The 17,678-nt window shown below is 39.9% G+C and overlaps 1 protein-coding gene across 1 annotated transcript in view; it reads right to left on the bottom strand.

The window, feature by feature from the left end:
* LOC149281822 (tubulin polyglutamylase TTLL11-like) overlaps positions 1-17,678 on the bottom strand; it is a 36,307-nt gene that overhangs the window by 15,269 nt on the left and 3,360 nt on the right. Inside the window, exons 2-4 of the mRNA XM_089498978.1 lie at positions 12,456-13,031; positions 11,301-11,396; positions 10,321-10,439 (exon numbers count right to left, since the gene is read on the bottom strand). Of these exons, the coding sequence (XP_089355104.1) occupies positions 10,321-10,439; positions 11,301-11,396; positions 12,456-13,031 (791 nt within the window). The remainder of the gene's footprint in view (positions 1-10,320; positions 10,440-11,300; positions 11,397-12,455; positions 13,032-17,678) is intronic.

Raw genomic sequence — 17,678 nt, 5'->3', positions numbered from 1 at the left:
ACGAGGGTCAACATGAAGACACTTGGCTTGACGTTGCAGAAAATGATTTGTTGCTATTAAAGGTAAACTCTGAACATTCTGATAAAATTAAATATATATATATATAAAAAAAGGGGAGGAACTGTCAATATTCACCAAACTGTTATAACATGGGTTAATAGAGCGAGGGGATTTAAACACGCATGGGATAGGCATACGGTTCCTGAATCATGGAACCCATCAATGTTCTAAAACCCATTCATATATTTAGCGCAAGGTATTTGGTGGCTGAAGCTTTGATGCTCACCTTTTTTTTTCACACCAGTAGGTTTTTAAACGTTAGACTCAAGAAACATTGGGTTTCCGTCTTCCTTTTGACCTTGTCTGAACTAACACGTTTAAATTAACGATCGACATGGCAATACATAAATAAGAGGTGCGCCTGCCATGATCTGAATATATTTATTCTATTACATCGCAGAGCGAAATCGTTCAACAGCGGAAGATTCCGGACTGATCTCAATCCAATAATACGAAATACCAAGACAAACCACTCAAAGGTGTCAATAAATCACCGTGAAAATGAAGAAGATGATGAGATGTTTAACTTGATGGAAGTGAAAAAATCAATGAAATGAATGTTCCCTGGAGAGGACTGAAACAAATCTAATGCTTTCCAGGGTGATGGACCTCATGTAGAACACTACTAAAGGTCCAAATGGCCTATGTGCCAATTATAGCAACATGGATAATTTAGTAGACTTATAAAAAGGTCTACCAAGAAACACTCGGGTCCTGTTTTTTTTTTAAAATCAGATGTCTCTTTTAGAAGGAGAAGGCATTTTAGAAGATCCGTCATCAACTAAAAGGAAAAGGAGATACAAAAAAAACATTTACAACTAATTTTACAGTTTAATAAATGTCTTGAAAAGTCTAATGAGGACACAGGACCTTCTTCGTCATAAGATATAAAGATGGTGTGGCATGGCAGACAAAGGCCATATTTCTAAAGAGTCGTCGCAGGTCAAAGTTCTAAATATGGAGCAGTCTCCATGGAAACTGCTTCCCAGAAATGCTCTTTGTAAATACATGAAAATAAATCACTCTTCTGCATCCTCAATGGAAACCATCCTCTTAAGAGCCATAATGGACAACATGGTGTCCATGAAGCCAAGGGTTTTATTTAAAGGAAAGATGCCATTAATAAATAACGGCCCTTGTTTAGCATGCCCCGTTGACCATTAGATTTCTGATAAACAGGTTTATCTTCCAGCTATATTCTCATTTTATGCCGATAGCCCTGTGAATCCCACCCAACAGAAGATACAGAAGATACCTGCTTGCTCCAATGGTTAGTGCAGCCTAGGTTGAAGACCCAATGGCTTCAAACAAATGATGATGGTAAAAAGACTCGGGAGCGGGTAGAGACATGTGCCTAAACGTACACCATATGGGTGTTGGAAGAATTTAGCCTCCACCATTAAACGGCATTGAAATGTTCTACCAAACCAAAGAGTTTCCGACAAAGTATTTTCAAACGAGTGAAACCTCTTTGTGGAGCGTATACTGGTGGAACGAGACATCGCTATTGATCCAGACCTGCCTCCTATCACCGCCGGCAGTAAAATTGGTGCTAAAACAGAAGATGACGTTGCGGAGACAATGGTTTCTGTCATGCATAATTGATTTGCCATGGTTATAATGCTTAACAGGCTCGGCTGCTTTAATTCAATCATGTCTTCCCTTGATTGAGCTTTCCACGCATAATCCTACCAACATGAAGTAATTGATGTTGGCCACGGATGTAAGAAACGCACACGGGAATAAGAAAAACATTTAGAGAATGTAGCTCTGAAGGGTACTCTTTGGAACGTGGATCCTAGCGACACCGTCTGGGGAATACTTCTATAGATTCACTAAGGAACTGTAAAAAGAGAATATTCAGAGACAGACATTCCGAGTAACCGCTGGATACTCTTGGTCTCCCTCGCTATTGCTTCTTGCTTTATGGAAGTTTTTACTCTGTCTCGTTGTGGCAGATGTTCTTAGCTAGAGGGAAAGTTCCGCCTTATATTTAGAACACTATACATTCTAGTACATCTAATACCATCTGTGTGATTCTGGTAAACATGGAGGTGATGATAAGACATAATCTCATTTTTATGGGTATTTTTCTCATTGTATTAGATGTTGTACTTGTGTTGCTGTCCGCCAGATCCACCGGAGGGGTTTATGCACTAAGGAGACAGCTGTCAGGAGAGTTTATGGGAGAGTTGTGGTTTCAGTTGACTTCATACATCATGAAGGTCCACCATCATTGAGCTTCAGCTCCAGGAAGAGCATGCTTGGCCCTGTATAATTAAATCAGCGAGGTTCCGTGGAGAAACTTGCCACTTAAAAATTGTTTCTCCAAATGAGCTCATAAGCCAATATGGAGTTCAATGACAAGTCAATTAAAAGTCACGGTAAGTTAATGAACTTGGGTTAACCTCACAAATCTTCCCCCAGGAGCGCTGCTGGAGTCTAATCTCCCTTGAGTTCAATAACGCCTCTCGGTTCAGCTAACCCAACAGCGCTATGAGCAAGTTGGTGAACGGAAAAATCAATATCCCCTCCTACACAACATTATCGGTAATTAACATGGCGGCCGACACTTAGGGTTTAGTAAGCAGAGTCCTTTATGGGGCCACGGACTCATCGAACCGTGCACATTTTATGCATGAGACGTTCCCCATGTAGCATAAGAGCCGTGTTAATTAGACACACTATTGAGTGAATCACATTTCAGCTTCGGTTGATTTTGGTGGCCGATAAAGGCTGGTCTTACAACCTATGATGAAATCGCATGACCTGCTGCACTACATGGCGGAGCCGGCAAATAAAGGCATAATAATCAAGGTTTAAGGCTTTGCACGAACATAGCGGATGGAAGAACAATGTATCAAGCGAAATATACAAGATATAGGAATAGAACGCTCCGTTTTAAGACATGCAAGGTGTGAAACAATTTCAGGTTGACTTCTTCCATGTTTGATTTTGTTTACATGACCATGGATCGACCCAGAACCCTAAATAAAAAGCCTTGTGTCCTGACAGGGCTCCGACTTCAGCGGCTTCCCTCAAACTTGGACCTTTAAAACTACCCATTCAATGTAAGCAGTGGTGTGGCTACTCGGTCCTTTCTTTGTCCGTGACATCAACTACATAACTTATCGCAAACACTTTAAGCTGGTAGTAACGGCACATGGAAAAGGATATTAATTACCACTGTCTGCAAATCAAGAACAAGCTGCTATGGATGCTTCTAAACTCTCCTAATGGATTGTTATTCGGTGTCGTGAAGGAGAAACAAATGAGGTCAGGTCAGAAGACGGAATATTTTCTGAGAAAGAAGGGGAAGGTAAATGAGTTTTATTCCCAGAAGGCTCCCGGAGAGCGAAATGACATACAGATGAGGCCATATATTCTGGTACGGGGATTGATTCGGGATATAACAGAATGTTCCGGGATTCTTAAAGCTCAATTCTTTGGTAAGGCAAGAAAATGATCAAATTAGGAATATTGACTTGCAAAATCTTGTACAAAAATACACAATAACGATATTATACGAGACATGTTTGGGCGGTTATTAATTCTGTTTATTCTATGAAGCCGTGATATATTTGTAACACGGCTGTGTTGTTTTATATGATCCAGGGAAGCAGACGCACAGAAGATGGTTTATCTGCTAAAGCTGAAGCAGTCAAGCCAATAACCATGTGATAAACTCTCAGAGCTAATCAATTATTATTTTTTTAAATTTCTTTTCCACTTTTAATTATAAATTGCTTAAATTTGATTAATTTATTTTACATTTTTAATTTTAAATAGCTTAAACTGTATTTTTTTCTATTTTTTTTCATTTTAGATTAATTTTATCTTTTTTTTTTATTTCTTTTCCATTTTAGATTCATTTTATCTTTTTTTTTTATTTCTTTTCCATTTTAGATTCATTTTATCTTGTGTTTTTAATTTATTTTCTATTTTAGATTCTCTCAACTCCTCCTACCAATTAATTCTTCCTCCCATTCCTTATTTATGTTTTGAGACTTTTTGAGGACAATGTTTGTAAATACTGATCATTGACCGACGTACACTTTTTTATTTTTAGGGAACCTTGGGAAACAATAGGTCATGATATAAAATGAATTTAGTCCATCTGGTAATTGAGGGTTGAAATATTTTCTCTTATATTTCTCATATATTTAAATATATTTTTTATATTTGTTGAAAAAAAAAAGTTTAAACATTTTAAGGCCAAGCTCTAAATATTACAAGTAATGTAAAAAGCCAAGATTCAGTTAAATTTATAGTTAATATATTTTGACGTTATTCTTCCTTTTTTTTCTGGGCATAATGCCAGTTAAACAGCGACACATTTCTGTAATAATTTTAAAAATACAGTTTCGCTCGACAAAAGTCACGTTCCTATAATCAGTTCCCTTGAACAACAGATACAGGAGAAGCACGGAGAATTTGAATTAGGTTTGTAGCTGTGTGAGCTCCGCTGGGGGTTCGAGTAATGAGAAGGCACACAACCCAACGTGAATTATTCAATTACGAAAATTAAGGACATAGAAATGTTAATTTGTTTTGTTTTACTGACAAACTGTATGCTTTCATGTCATGGCACTACAGAGATCCAATTTATAACAAAAAAGTCACCTCTGTATACAGTAATGTCGGTCGGTGTTGATAAAAACACGGTTTTATCTAATTTTGTTCCAATAAACTCCCTTTATCTGCAGACCTGGAGGCGCCGTTGCTGTCGGTCATGTGATATTTTTGGTGACTTTCCCGGCTCAAACACCACACTGAGCTTTATGGCAATGCTAATGAAGTCTGTCCCTCCATACATTTTCATTAGTCAGAGAGTCCACTGAGCAATTAAGACCGAGTCATTCTATTGTTTCCCACATGCAGTATGATAAAGAGTCGGGGTGTTTGTCTAGTAGATTGGAGATCAGATAACAGAACGAGAACTCATATAAATGGCTAATACGCATCTGCCTGAAAACATTATATTACTGAGCAAAACTACAACTGGTTTAAAAAAAAAGAAAAAGGTGCAATATTTTTGGAATTTATTTTTAGTCTGATACAAGGAATAAAAGAATTATGGACGTTACCCTTTAAGGTGACTTTTTCCCCCAATTATCTTTATGCACTTGAAGGGAAAATAAGGATTTTTGAAAATAAATGAAACATTGTGATGATATAATCTGACATTTTCTTCGCACACATAGAGAAAAAAAATATTGGCTCTATTTATGAAGCTGAATCTTTCACTCGAATAATGTCAGAAGACTTTCATAAAAAAAGGGGGTAAAATTAAAAACAGATTCTTCTATTTCCAAGCAACTGCTTTATTTAAAGCTATGGAGAATTTGCTTTATTTATTATTAAAAGTTAATTAAACCCCTTAAGAAATGACTGAGGGATTGGTTAAAATTTCATATGATTAGGAATTTATAAAGATATCAAGCAAAGAATCTATTTAAAATTATAAATCAGAGGCAGTTTCATATAAAGAAGCATCATTATCTTATATATATATATAATATAGATTATATACTCCCTGCTGAAACACCACACTGAGCTGATGCTTTATGGCGATGCTAATGAAGTCCCTTCCTCCATAGACTTTTTTTTTTCCATACCGGTTATAAAAATTAGTAGCGTTCCCCTTCAACCTTCTCTTGTATGTGATGAAGATAGCGGGTGTACCTTCACTAAGCCTTCCCCATCTTTTGGCACCATTGGAGAGCCAATGTGGGGTTGGCGGAATTGGTGGCACTATATAAATAAAAAGATAATAATAATAATAATAGAATAAATATTATTAATATTAAAAATATAATAATTTAGTCTTTTTAAAAATCTACAGATACAAAGTAGCAGTAAAGCTTGTCTTAGGGATGAGACACCAACCATTTCAGAAGCCTCTCTGCAAATCGCAGCAGAAATACCCGTTGCTATAAATTCACGCAGCAGCGCATAACTAACGCGAATGGGCATCTCCAGGCGGTAAAGGCGGAAAAAAAAAAAATGAAAGGCCGATGTTCCTACAGAGAACAGGAAAAGGTTGACATAAAAAAAGGTGTCACAAAGAAACATTAAGCCAGATATGTGCCAATTACCGTCTTCTATGGTGTCCCTGAGGTCAAACTCTTTCACCATATATATATATATAATGATTAATAGACAGGAGGGTACGTGTTTTACGGAAGGGATGTGAGATTCCATCCGACACCTACGGGAGCGCAAAAAAATCGAAGTGTACAAAAGTCACATTAATTTCCAGCTCCAGAACATAAAAAAGGAACCTTTTAGAAAGTCTCGCTCCAATTCCCAGGCTCACACTGGCCATCTCGGTCATGGGGCAAATGCACCGTTGGTCGCCGGCCGACAACGCCACTCGCTTACTCGATCAGTGACTCCAGCAGCAGATCGGGTCTTGCAAGTCAAGTGACTTCTGGCCACGATTCGATAAGATGACTTCAAATGATCTTTGAAGTCTAGATGACCAAAACCCACAATGAAGGTTTGGACGGAGGTCATGAAGACACAAAAAAGACACAAAAAGTCCGTGGACGGGAGTAGAATTTCATTTGTGCTTTGTGACCTCTGCTCTGCTCATCTCGTTTTGGGTTAAGGTGCAGTCCCACTGATTTAGCTCCTTGGTAAGCAATATAGCCGTGAAAAATTAGATCGGAATTGCAAAAAAAAAAAAAACTTAATATAAAATTTATATAAAAATAATTTTAATAAAAAAAACTTAATATAAAAATTATAAAAAAAACCCCAAATTTTTGTAACCTGTGCAGCAAAGGAGAGGTCATCAATTGAGATATTACGTGACACTGCACGCATTCTACGAACCTGGAACCTACTCTGTCTAGATTCATGGCCTTCTGCCAAAACACCGGCTTGTAAATATAAATAAGAGGTATTTTTGTACAAAAAAAATAAATAAAATATTACAATAAGACAAAAAAAAAATCATAATCAAAATATCAGAATGTAAGATGGGGCGAATCCTCTCATGCCTGGACTTCTATGACATCAGAATTAAAACAATACTTATGGGAAAAGAAAACGGTCTTTGTTTGATGAACTTGTTTTCTTTTTCAGGAAAGAAAATATTTGCTTTCTTGCTTTTTTTTTTTTTTTTATTCCAGGCTAATTAGCGATATTAAACAGGGACTCAAATATTTCCTTCCCGCACAACGGGAAACCGAATTATTAGCGCTGGGAGGGAATGGGGCGATAATCACGAGGATCTTCAAAAAGACATTTAAAATGGATAAACCCTGCATAATATACATGGCTGGCAATTAGGAGTCACTGGGATGATGTTCAGCTAATATCTGATAGCGTAGTCTGTTCAAATTACAACTGAAATCTAAATTCCAGACATTTCTACATTTTTTAAAGAAAAAAAAAAACCTAAAAAAAAAAAAAACAAACAAAAAAACAAACAACTACTCTACGTAATTAAGAAGTCATTATTGGTTAAACATTTAAATCTTAATTATCCGGTTATTATCCTGTTTACAACTACGCAACGCGGAGAAGGACATACATTTTTTTTTATTTATTTTATGGAATTTTCCTTGAAAACGAAGTATTCTTCCCGGCGGCTGATGTCCTCCATTTTCTCTTTTTTAAAAATATATATATATTTATTTTTTTTGTAAAAAAATGATCTTTGTGGATGGAGGACTCGAGTGGGTTTTAATAACTGAAGAATGCGGGAGGTGAAATGTTTTAAGACGGATCTTGAGCTGCTTGAAGGTCCTGGAACATTCTGTATTTGGGTTTCCGAAGCTCTCAAGACGTTCCAAAGTCTTTTGGAGTCAAGAAGGCAAAGATTGGCAAAGTTGGGTTGTTTTTTTTTTTAACTTCTTTTGGGTCAAAAGCAGTCTGGAGACTTAGAAGGGTTGAACTTCATGGACTGAGGTCTTTGTTACTTTGTCTTCTGTTCCGATGATAGAATAAATCCGAAGCTCGCGAGATTTCTGGATGAAGTCTTCAGCCGAAGGGTTTTTGCCCAAAACCCTTTTGTTTCCCAACCTTCTTTCCAACAGCTTCGTTCCAACTACGCGAAAGTACTTCACCTCTGGACTATGGCACTGCGTCCACCATCCCCAACAGGCTGGCTCCCTCGACACTGCGGTGGTCCAGGTGGCCAACACAGCATCGCCAGGCCTCGTAAGGACAGATCCATCCACTACAGACCCTTCAAAATCTCCTCCATGGACTCCAATGGTCACCAAGACACAGAAACTTTTACAGTTCCCATGGCAACAGCCTATCCATGCCTGCTCCTGCCTCACGTGCCAATTAAGCATTCTTGGCAATATTTTATTTGATTAAAAAAATGATTAGTCTGGGTAGTCAACACTGCCTGGAATGACGTTTCTGATGCTGAATTTACTTACAAAAGTGTAAAATTCAGCGGAGCAGGTGGGACAGCAGCTTTAAAGCCAGATTTTCTAATAAAGGCTCTCAAAACATCATTCGCCACCGAAAACCGAAGATAAACAATCATGGGATTTTAAAATTGGACCGTGTTGGAGATTTTTTTATTTTTATTTGGGGGGGAGGGGTTAATTTGTCGTGTGCTGGAACGCGGCCGTTATTAAAGGTACTTAACAAGTGGCGCGTAGGAGCCAAAGCGAAATACCTATTTTCCAAATAGTTTGCGGTAACCGGGAGCGCTGCTAATGGTTTCTGCTAATGGAGGAACGCGGCTCAATTTGCAGCAACTAATTAGAGGCATTAGGTGGTAATTTGGCAATTATGTGAAAGTAATAAAAAGGATAAATAATCCTTGGCATGGCGGGCTGTAAATACGGGCGTTTTAATCGATGAAACGGAAAGATGGAGGCTGCTAATCCATATATTTGGTTAGAATGGAGGCCTCATGTTTTTTTTAATATATTTTTTTAATTATTATTACTATTTTAGGATTTCAGGAGCCTTAATATACAAAAGGCTTGAAATTGCGTGAGAGTCTCTTTTGGGTTAAGGTGCAGTCCCACTGATTCAGCTCCTCGGTAAGCAATATAGCCGTGAAACATTAGATCGGACTCGTCAAACTTGGGGTACTTTGACGTAGTGGGGGGGCTAAACAATATACGGCCACATAGTGGGACGGGACCCCCAATATTTTTGCCGCAGATAGGGGTTTTTTTTAATGGTATTTATTGGGGTATGCGATGAATTCTTGCTTTGTTTGGTGTATTTATTGGTCATTTTTATTTAAGCACCAACCCCGGAATCTGAATATGTATGACTTTTATGCTAAATCGCTTACCCTATGCCAATTCAGTTGGATGACTAGGGTTTTTTTTTTGGTTTTTTTTTAGCTATTACCGCAGTTTTGACATCTGCCGGCGAGCAACGAGGTCGAGGGCGCCGAAGGGATGCAATAAAGCGTATCCTGATATCCTTACGAGATGTAATCGCCAAGTGGATCATAACCAATCAGGTTGAGCGGAATTCGCCTTTGCGAGCGGCGCATGGCGTTTAGAGAATAACCCCCGGATTATCGTAATAGAATCATAAGAAACCTGATTATCCCCCGACAGCCTCTCTATATCCGCTGACTCTGTGCAGTGACAGGAAGAGAATGCTTTATCTTATCAGATATAATCTCATTATATGCCATTTCTCAGCCAAAAAGATTTCACTTTTTTTTTTTTTCTTAGCCCAGATCGTTCAGCCAAGGATTGCGGATTAACATTTTTCTCTCTCTTTTTTTCTTCTGTCTAGAAACACTAAATCGGTCCGGATCCTTTCATTAATCTTCAACTTTTTTTTTTTTACAGCAAACTTGACTTCAGAGGTCTAGATATAATGTACGTACATTTTACTTTGCTGGTGGATAAATGGAACGGCCTCCCAGCAGGAGTGGTAGAGGGTAATACAGCGAGGGGATTCAAACATACATGGGATAGACATACGGCTCCTGAATCTAAGACGAGACCAACGACTGAATAAGGTTTGAGCAGGAAAAATGGGCGACTAGAAGGGCCGAATGGAGGCCGATCTGCCGGAAAAGTTGTGTGTTGCTGCGTTACAAAACCAGAAGAAAGTTTTATATGTAAAAAAAAAATTGTTTCTATATCTCCCCGCTTTATATATATATATATATATATATATATATATATATATATTTTTTTTATTTTTTTTATTTTTTTTTTTTTAAATATATATCTATTGTTCAATAGACCGCAGAGAGACCGCCAGGAGAGGCGCAACCTGGGTGTTGAAAGGTAACATAAGAGGACTCACGGGCTATGGCTGTTCCTCCTCGTTCCGGGGTCCGCGAGGCGGAGGGCGTCCCGGATCACAGCGATCTTCACTTCCTCGTCCACCGCGCTCGGCACGTTCTCGAAGACACCCGGAAGCAGCTTTATTATGCAAAGCGAGACAAAATTACCAAAACGGCAAATATTTCGGCTCTCTATTGATGTTGTGTGAAACGCTGCGGATTAACATCCTTAATGAGAGTCAGTTTATTAACGGCAGCCGGGTTTCAGCGGTTATTTAAACAGAAAGGGCCCACGAGCTATTTTGCAAATGTGTGTCTGTTATTAATGTTACCGCTTCTACCGGAAGAGAAGAAAGATCCATGAATGAGCCGAGAGGATGAGCTCGGCTCCAGAGTGTGGTTTTTTTGTTTTTTTTTTTTTACAGGATTTACCTACTTTGAATGGTTTTAGCATAAATTACAAGGCTTGAGTTTCTTTTCTGTTCCATTCACCGTTCAGCCAATGGGGAGCAAGGAAGGCCGATGAGGACATCTCCCGTTGGCTGCATCCGGATTCACATTTTAAAAACGTGTATCAAAAGATTTAACCATTTTAAATATGAACTTGAATATTTTGAAGTGGGTGGGGCAACTGAAAAGTGGGCGGGTGCAAGTAAAAGTAGGTTGAGTTGTGGAATTGCCTCCGCCCACTTTGGACCCCATCCTGCTTTAAAGCGACACTCCAGCCATTATATGAACTTTAATGCCTACGATGCCTAGTCCATTTCATGGGGAGGGGGGGATTCTGCAGAACGTCGGGACACAGAGGGAGTGGGAAGCTGCAGCTATGAAGCTACAGCTTCTTTCTAAGGTAACTACATTTTGCTTTGATTTTAGTTTTGAAACAATGCATATGAAAGTACTTTTTGCTAAGGGGGCTCCCTGGGACGTCCCTCTAATAGGGAAGCCACAATGGTTCCCCATCAAACACCAGACACCAGAAAGCCAGTTTGTATCTCACCTCCTGTTCGTGTTCAATCTTCATGCTGGGATTCGCATTGACTTCAAGTAACACAGGTTTCAAGTTTTTCAGAAGAAGAATGTCAAACCCTAAAATCTTGGATGAAAAACAGAAAATGTAAGCGGTGAATGAACCATCCCTTATTCATCAGCTGGTGAATGAACCATCCCTTATTCATCAGCTTCCGTAACATAAACGCGAACGGGCAGATCTATATTTATTTCTACGTTTTACGACGCAGACCAAACGTAATCCGAGTGAAAGTGTCTGGAAAATGGAAAGCTTGTAGAAGGGCCGACTGTAAAAAAATAAAAATATATAAAATAAAAAGTAAAAAAATGTTTGATTAATATTCTATAATATGCGACATTCGCGGCCGTTATTGTAACCCTTTCCTGGACTGGGACCTTATGAGTAGAATGCTGGATAGCTCTATGGGGCTTCTGATTAAACTGGTTTTGGAGATCCCTTTAAAGGGAGGCACTGGTCATCATATTCATGGTACCTTTAAATCTTCATGTGACCTTGTGTTCGTTTGACATAATTCCATATCCATTAAATGCAGATCCAAGTACATGAGTGCCGCCCCCCCACGTCACCTCTCCATGCTAAATGCCAGGATCCGACAGCTAAGATACGAAACCGCTTTATAAATCAGTGCAAATGCGGAACGCGACAGCCCGCTAGCTGCCGGCTCAGTCTCTTCTCCGCTGTCGGTGAGGATTAACTGTATCTATTAAGTATCCGTTAGCTTAAACTTTCACCACCCCCCCCCTTAGCTTGTTACCACTCACAGCAACGTCCGCTAATAACGTTCCCCTACAAGATTTTGCTGCTTAACCAGGTCCAAACTGATGTGCGTCCTTGTGAGAATAACGGCATTTAGTTAACCTGCACCTAATTTAACAAGAATTATTTAACGCATTTAGTTAGCATGCCCTCGCCCCATGATAGCTGCGTGGTGTCCCGCTTGCAAATGCCCCCAACGCATGTGGCAGCTCTACAGGTTGATAAAGAACGTGGTGCTGCATCAAGGCCATGCAATTCTGCATCCTCGTTATAAAAGGAACATTATAAAGGGGTAGAATTTTTTTCAGTAATACGGATTCTCTCCTTGAGCTGGACTGTCTTCTCCTGGAAGGTCTATCTGCTTACCTGGAAGCATGAGGGTCCCGGTTTCCCCGGCGGTATATCAGCCTGGTAATACACTTTAAGCTCCGGCGTCAGAGCAATGACGGTCTTTATCACGAGCGCGATGACATCCGACCACACTTTCCTGACGTCGGCCCCTTTGGCCGACAGCCTATAGAGGATGCTGGAGAAGGTCCTCTTGCTGCCGGTGTGAGCGCTGTCCGAGTGGACGAAGTTCCCGCTGTGGACGTTCAGCGAGTAGTTGGTAAGGTGCATGTATACCTTGTGGAGGTTTTTATGGGTCGGTTCTTGATACGCCTCCGTGCAAAACCTCGAGAGGCCTTCTTTGGCTACGTAAATCTCGAGGGGGTCTACAGACCTCAGCAAGACGTAGAGGCGAATGTCAAATTTGAGCTTGTCTATCAGCAAGGGTCTGCTCATGTACTCCTGGACTATCGCGGGTCTATTCTGCATGACTCCCATCATGCGGATTTCTGCGGGGTCTTTAATGAGGTAGATGCCATCTCCTTGACAACCCCCGTCAGGTTTCACAATGAAGGTGGGCTTCCACAGAGGGTCCTTTTCTTTAGCCATACGTACCTGAGAATAATAAATACACATAAAAAATATATATTTTATAAATTATATTTACTTATTAAAACTGTTCTCAAAGGAAACTGTACATCGCATACAATGTCTGAGTTTATGAATGAAAGGGGGTATATATACAAGAATGCTGCGTATGTTACCCATAGTAATGTAGATTGCAACATAGCCCAGGAGAAAGTTTAGTCTTTAGCTGAAGTTAATAAGTTTTACTTTACCAATAGACACAACGATTCAATGCTAAATAAGCCTTCAAGATCTTTGAGGACCTCATTCCATCTGGAGAAGAGACCTCTGATGTCCCCAAAAACCTATGTAATTAGGTTTTTAGGAATGGTGGCACCAAAAAAAAAAAGGTATCACCTTCAACTAAAGAGAGTTTAATGTGGTCTAGATGATGCTGCATGGTGAGCCTAGCGCCCAACTTAAATCATCTGTATGGATGCTACTGAGGAGTGGGCTCCAAACGTTGGTCTAGAGTTTGGTCTGAGGTCTAGACGTTGACTACGTAGGGATTGAGAAGACCCTATGGATCGTTCCATCCTTCTATAAGGATTGTGAATCATTCCGCTACGTGGTTAGAGGGATACCCCTCGTTACAAGCATTGCTACGCCCGTGGGCGCCTCTAAAAACGTGAAGGCACTTTGGGGAAGAGGTTCTTCAATCTGTAGAACCACCGCGTTCCAGAACATGAATTTGTTCCCTAAATTAAGGATCGGCTGAAAGAACAAAAGTATGAATGGGTCGTCACATTATGATGGGGTTTGTCGAAACGGGGGGGGGGGGAGAGATCCCCTCTCTGCAATGTTGTAGAACACACACAGGGCAATTAAGGTGCCCAATATATGGGGCAAGGTCGCCATACTGATGACTCCAGTGAAAATGGAGGAACTGAACACTATTATAAAAGTTAAAAGTATCACCAAGGCTAATTTATAAAGGAACGGCGTCCCAGGACAGTCTTTGGCGGCAGAACATTCATCATGTTATTCAAGGTTAGGGTTTAACATTTATGTTTCCGTAAGCATTCTGCTAATGGGTTAATTAGATGCGGGTTACAGAAAATCCTGAGACGCTGGCGGCTAATTAGCGAGAACTGGACAGAGCCGCTTGCTCTAATTCTGTCACGCTTTCACTAGCGCAGGTAACTTGAAGGATAAACTACAATTCCCATCATCCAATCTGTGGTTCATCCAAAGCAGGTTTCCTGGCTCCACACTAGCAACAAAAAACTAAGATTTTTTTTTTTTTTACGCCAAGTTCTTTTAAGAGAGAAAAAGGACAATCAGCGCAATTGGTGATTTAAATTGATGCTCACACAATAGCCCTTTTTTTGTCATGGAAAATGTCCAAGAAACCAATGAATTCAACCCAATTCATACTCAATGGATTGTTCAAGGATGATTCAGATGTCTTGAAGATCAGAGAGGTCAGGCACATCTCTTAGAGAAATGTAAGTGAAACCCTTACAGATGCACCTTGTTAAACTTTCTGAATTGTGGTTATTTACGACTTGATTAATGTTCGAAGGTATCGTCCCCGTCTGCGGCGGCAGCCCTTCGTTCGGAGGCTACACAGCGCCCTCTAATGGCCAACGCGGGAATGTTCACCGGTACAGGAGCCGAGAGAAACCATGTCAAATATTTAACTTCCTATCGGTAAATCTTCTATAAAATATGCAATTTTAGCTGTAATTGTAAGATGCAAATAATCTTTTTTTCCCCCAAAGCAAATATATTCCGTTGTTATTATTATATTATTTCATAGCTATTTATAAGACATTTTGTTTGTAAACAGACTCATAGTCACAAAAAAACATGCTATATATACAGTATATATATATATATATATATATACATACATACACACACATACATATACACACAATATATATAAATATATACACATACATACATACATATACACACACACACACTATATAAATATATATATATATACATACATACATATACACACTATGTAAATATATATACATACATACACACACATATACACACAATATATATAAATATATATACATACATACATATACACACTATATAAATATATATACATACATACACATACACACTATATAAATATATATACATACATACACATACACACTATATAAATATATATATACATACATACACATACACACTATATAAATATATATATACATACATACACATACACACTATATAAATATATATACATACATACACACATTTTAATGTTAGCCTTTTGGTTTAAACGTGATGTAAAAATATTAAAATACTTTAGGGGCGTGGCTGGAGGTGTGGCTTTACCAAGACTTTTTATCTGACCTATAGTTAGCTTCTTATGTATGGGTGGGGCATTGAGAAGAATAAAGTATTTTATTTACCCCGTTTAATTTATAAAGCCGTTCCCTGCTGTTTCTATACACATTATTGGGGCTTTTAGGGCTGTAGAACCCTGCGATCCCCTCATACCCAGCAAACATTCTGACCTCCTAGAAAAGAGGGGCATCAGGGGAGAGGAAAGAGGGGCATCGGCGGAGGAAAGAGGCAGGCATATGAATTTCGGAGCGCGTATCATACTTTTAGAATGTTTTAGACTGTAATGTTTATCGGACTTCAAAAACGACACATGTAAGCAGATCTTGGGAAGCAACGAAAGGTGTCCAAGTACGATCTTCTCATCCAAAGCTCCGAGCCGCTAAACGTCAGAGACATCTAAAGCTGCTCGACGTGCCAGGAGCTGGGAAGCGGACAGCTTTGTTCGAAGGCTTGTCGCGTGTGCGGCCGCGCCGCAGAGATTATGAACTGCCGTGACACGAGTAGATGTGAGACGGACATCTGCCGTCCAGGAACCGGACCAAGACGGCCAGCCTGTGTCAAATGGGCCACATCTGTCAGAAGGTAATTATTTTCGGCTTTCCAGCCTGCACGGGATTCGAATCGATGACCTCGAAACGCAAACTCGGCGGCGTCCTGCCAAACACCAAGGTCGCCCGTGTAACAATCTCTCCTATATTATCGAGTAACAATAACAGTAAATGAAAAAATTGTGTTAAAGGGTGGGGGGGGCAGCTCCCAGCTCAACTGTTAAGTTATGACATCACTATTTCGTAATATGAGAGTTCCGTTTTAGAATGTTCATCATAGGCTAACACTGCAGGCACGCTCTGCCCTCCTAAAACCGTTACGGAGAGTTTCTGGACCTGGAAGAACACGGGATCCACCATGAACCAACTAAGAAACCCAATAGAGTTGAGTCAAGAGAAGTCCCTAGGCGTTTGGGACCCGAAACGTCAACGACTGTGTCAAAACACCCTGTATTTAAAGTGGGTGGTCTCAAAACCCCCATAGGCTGTTGTCTAGTGTGTCCCTAAATGGGCCAATCAGTGGGGAGAGAAAAACTCTATCAAACTTCTTCTGGGCAATACAAACATTCATTAAATAGAAGGATTTTGGAAAAGAAAATAAACTGAAACTTTTTGTATGATGTGCGTGGTGGTGGGTGGGGGGCCGGGCAATGAAATTAATTAAATTTTAACCGAGGAAAAGAGGAGCCACGGGAGACAGAAAATGGAAAAAAATGACTCATTAATAATCTGTCAGAACGTACCTCCACTTCTTGGTAGGAGGCCGCGTGAATAATGACGAGAGAAGAGGAACGCATTTCTGCCGCGGCGTTGGCAAATGCCAGCAACGCTTCGTGGTAATTTTATTTAAAACGATGATCGCCTCTCATCGCCTCTATACCGTACGAGAGAACGAGAGGAGAAGAGTCCTGCCTGGCAAAGTCTTCGGACGAGAGTCAAGAAGTTTGAGGATCTATGACATCATGGAAGCCATCATGGAAGCCATCATGGAAGCGTGAAAAAGTTTTTGCAGTAAATCTCACTTTTTAAACGTTAAAGAGCGTCCGTGACGATTCCAACCCCCGACCCCCCCCCCGGGGATCAGACCTGCTGATGAAATCAGGTCTTACTTGAGAAGATATTTATTTGTTGTCGGCTGGACAGCTTTATCGTGTAACCGATTCCCGTCAGACGTTCAGCGTGCGGCCGTAACGCTCGCCTGACACTTGGGGCCAAAAAAAAAATAAGATAGAAAATCGGACCGCGGAGCGAGATTCGGCGGAAGGTGCATTTTTTTCCTCGGAAATTATCTCAATGTATCAACTTTGGAGAACTGCGTCGGGGCCGATAATTTATGGTGAAAAAAGATTTATGGTGAAATATTGTCAATCAGGAAATAAAATACAAACACCGATACTTTCACACCTTCAGGCCACATGAGTCTCCTGTCCATCAAATAAATATGGCTGTTTTTGTAAGCATACCTCCAGACATTCTTTACCGAGACCTTTTATGTGACGGGCCAGTTGGTAGCTATTGGTGTAACCAAGTGGGGCATGTAGAAGAAGAATAACGGGTTTTATTTACCCCGTTTCATTTATTAACCCATTCCCAGCTGTTTCTATACACAATTTTGGGGCTTTTAGGGCTGTAGAATCCTGAGATACCCAGCAAACAAAAGAGGGACTGGTCACACTAATCCTGGACACTTGGGATGTATGCCAAAGATAAGCGTATTGTTTTTTGGTTTTTTTTGTATTTGAATATAATATGGTTTAGGGCTTTTAAG

The sequence above is a fragment of the Sceloporus occidentalis genome, unplaced genomic scaffold (assembly GCF_023333645.1).
Source record: "Sceloporus occidentalis isolate IW3139 unplaced genomic scaffold, rSceOcc1.0.p SCAF_127, whole genome shotgun sequence".
In the NCBI taxonomy this organism is placed as follows: domain Eukaryota; kingdom Metazoa; phylum Chordata; class Lepidosauria; order Squamata; family Phrynosomatidae; genus Sceloporus; species Sceloporus occidentalis.
This window is presented reverse-complemented; position numbering and strand designations above follow the sequence as displayed.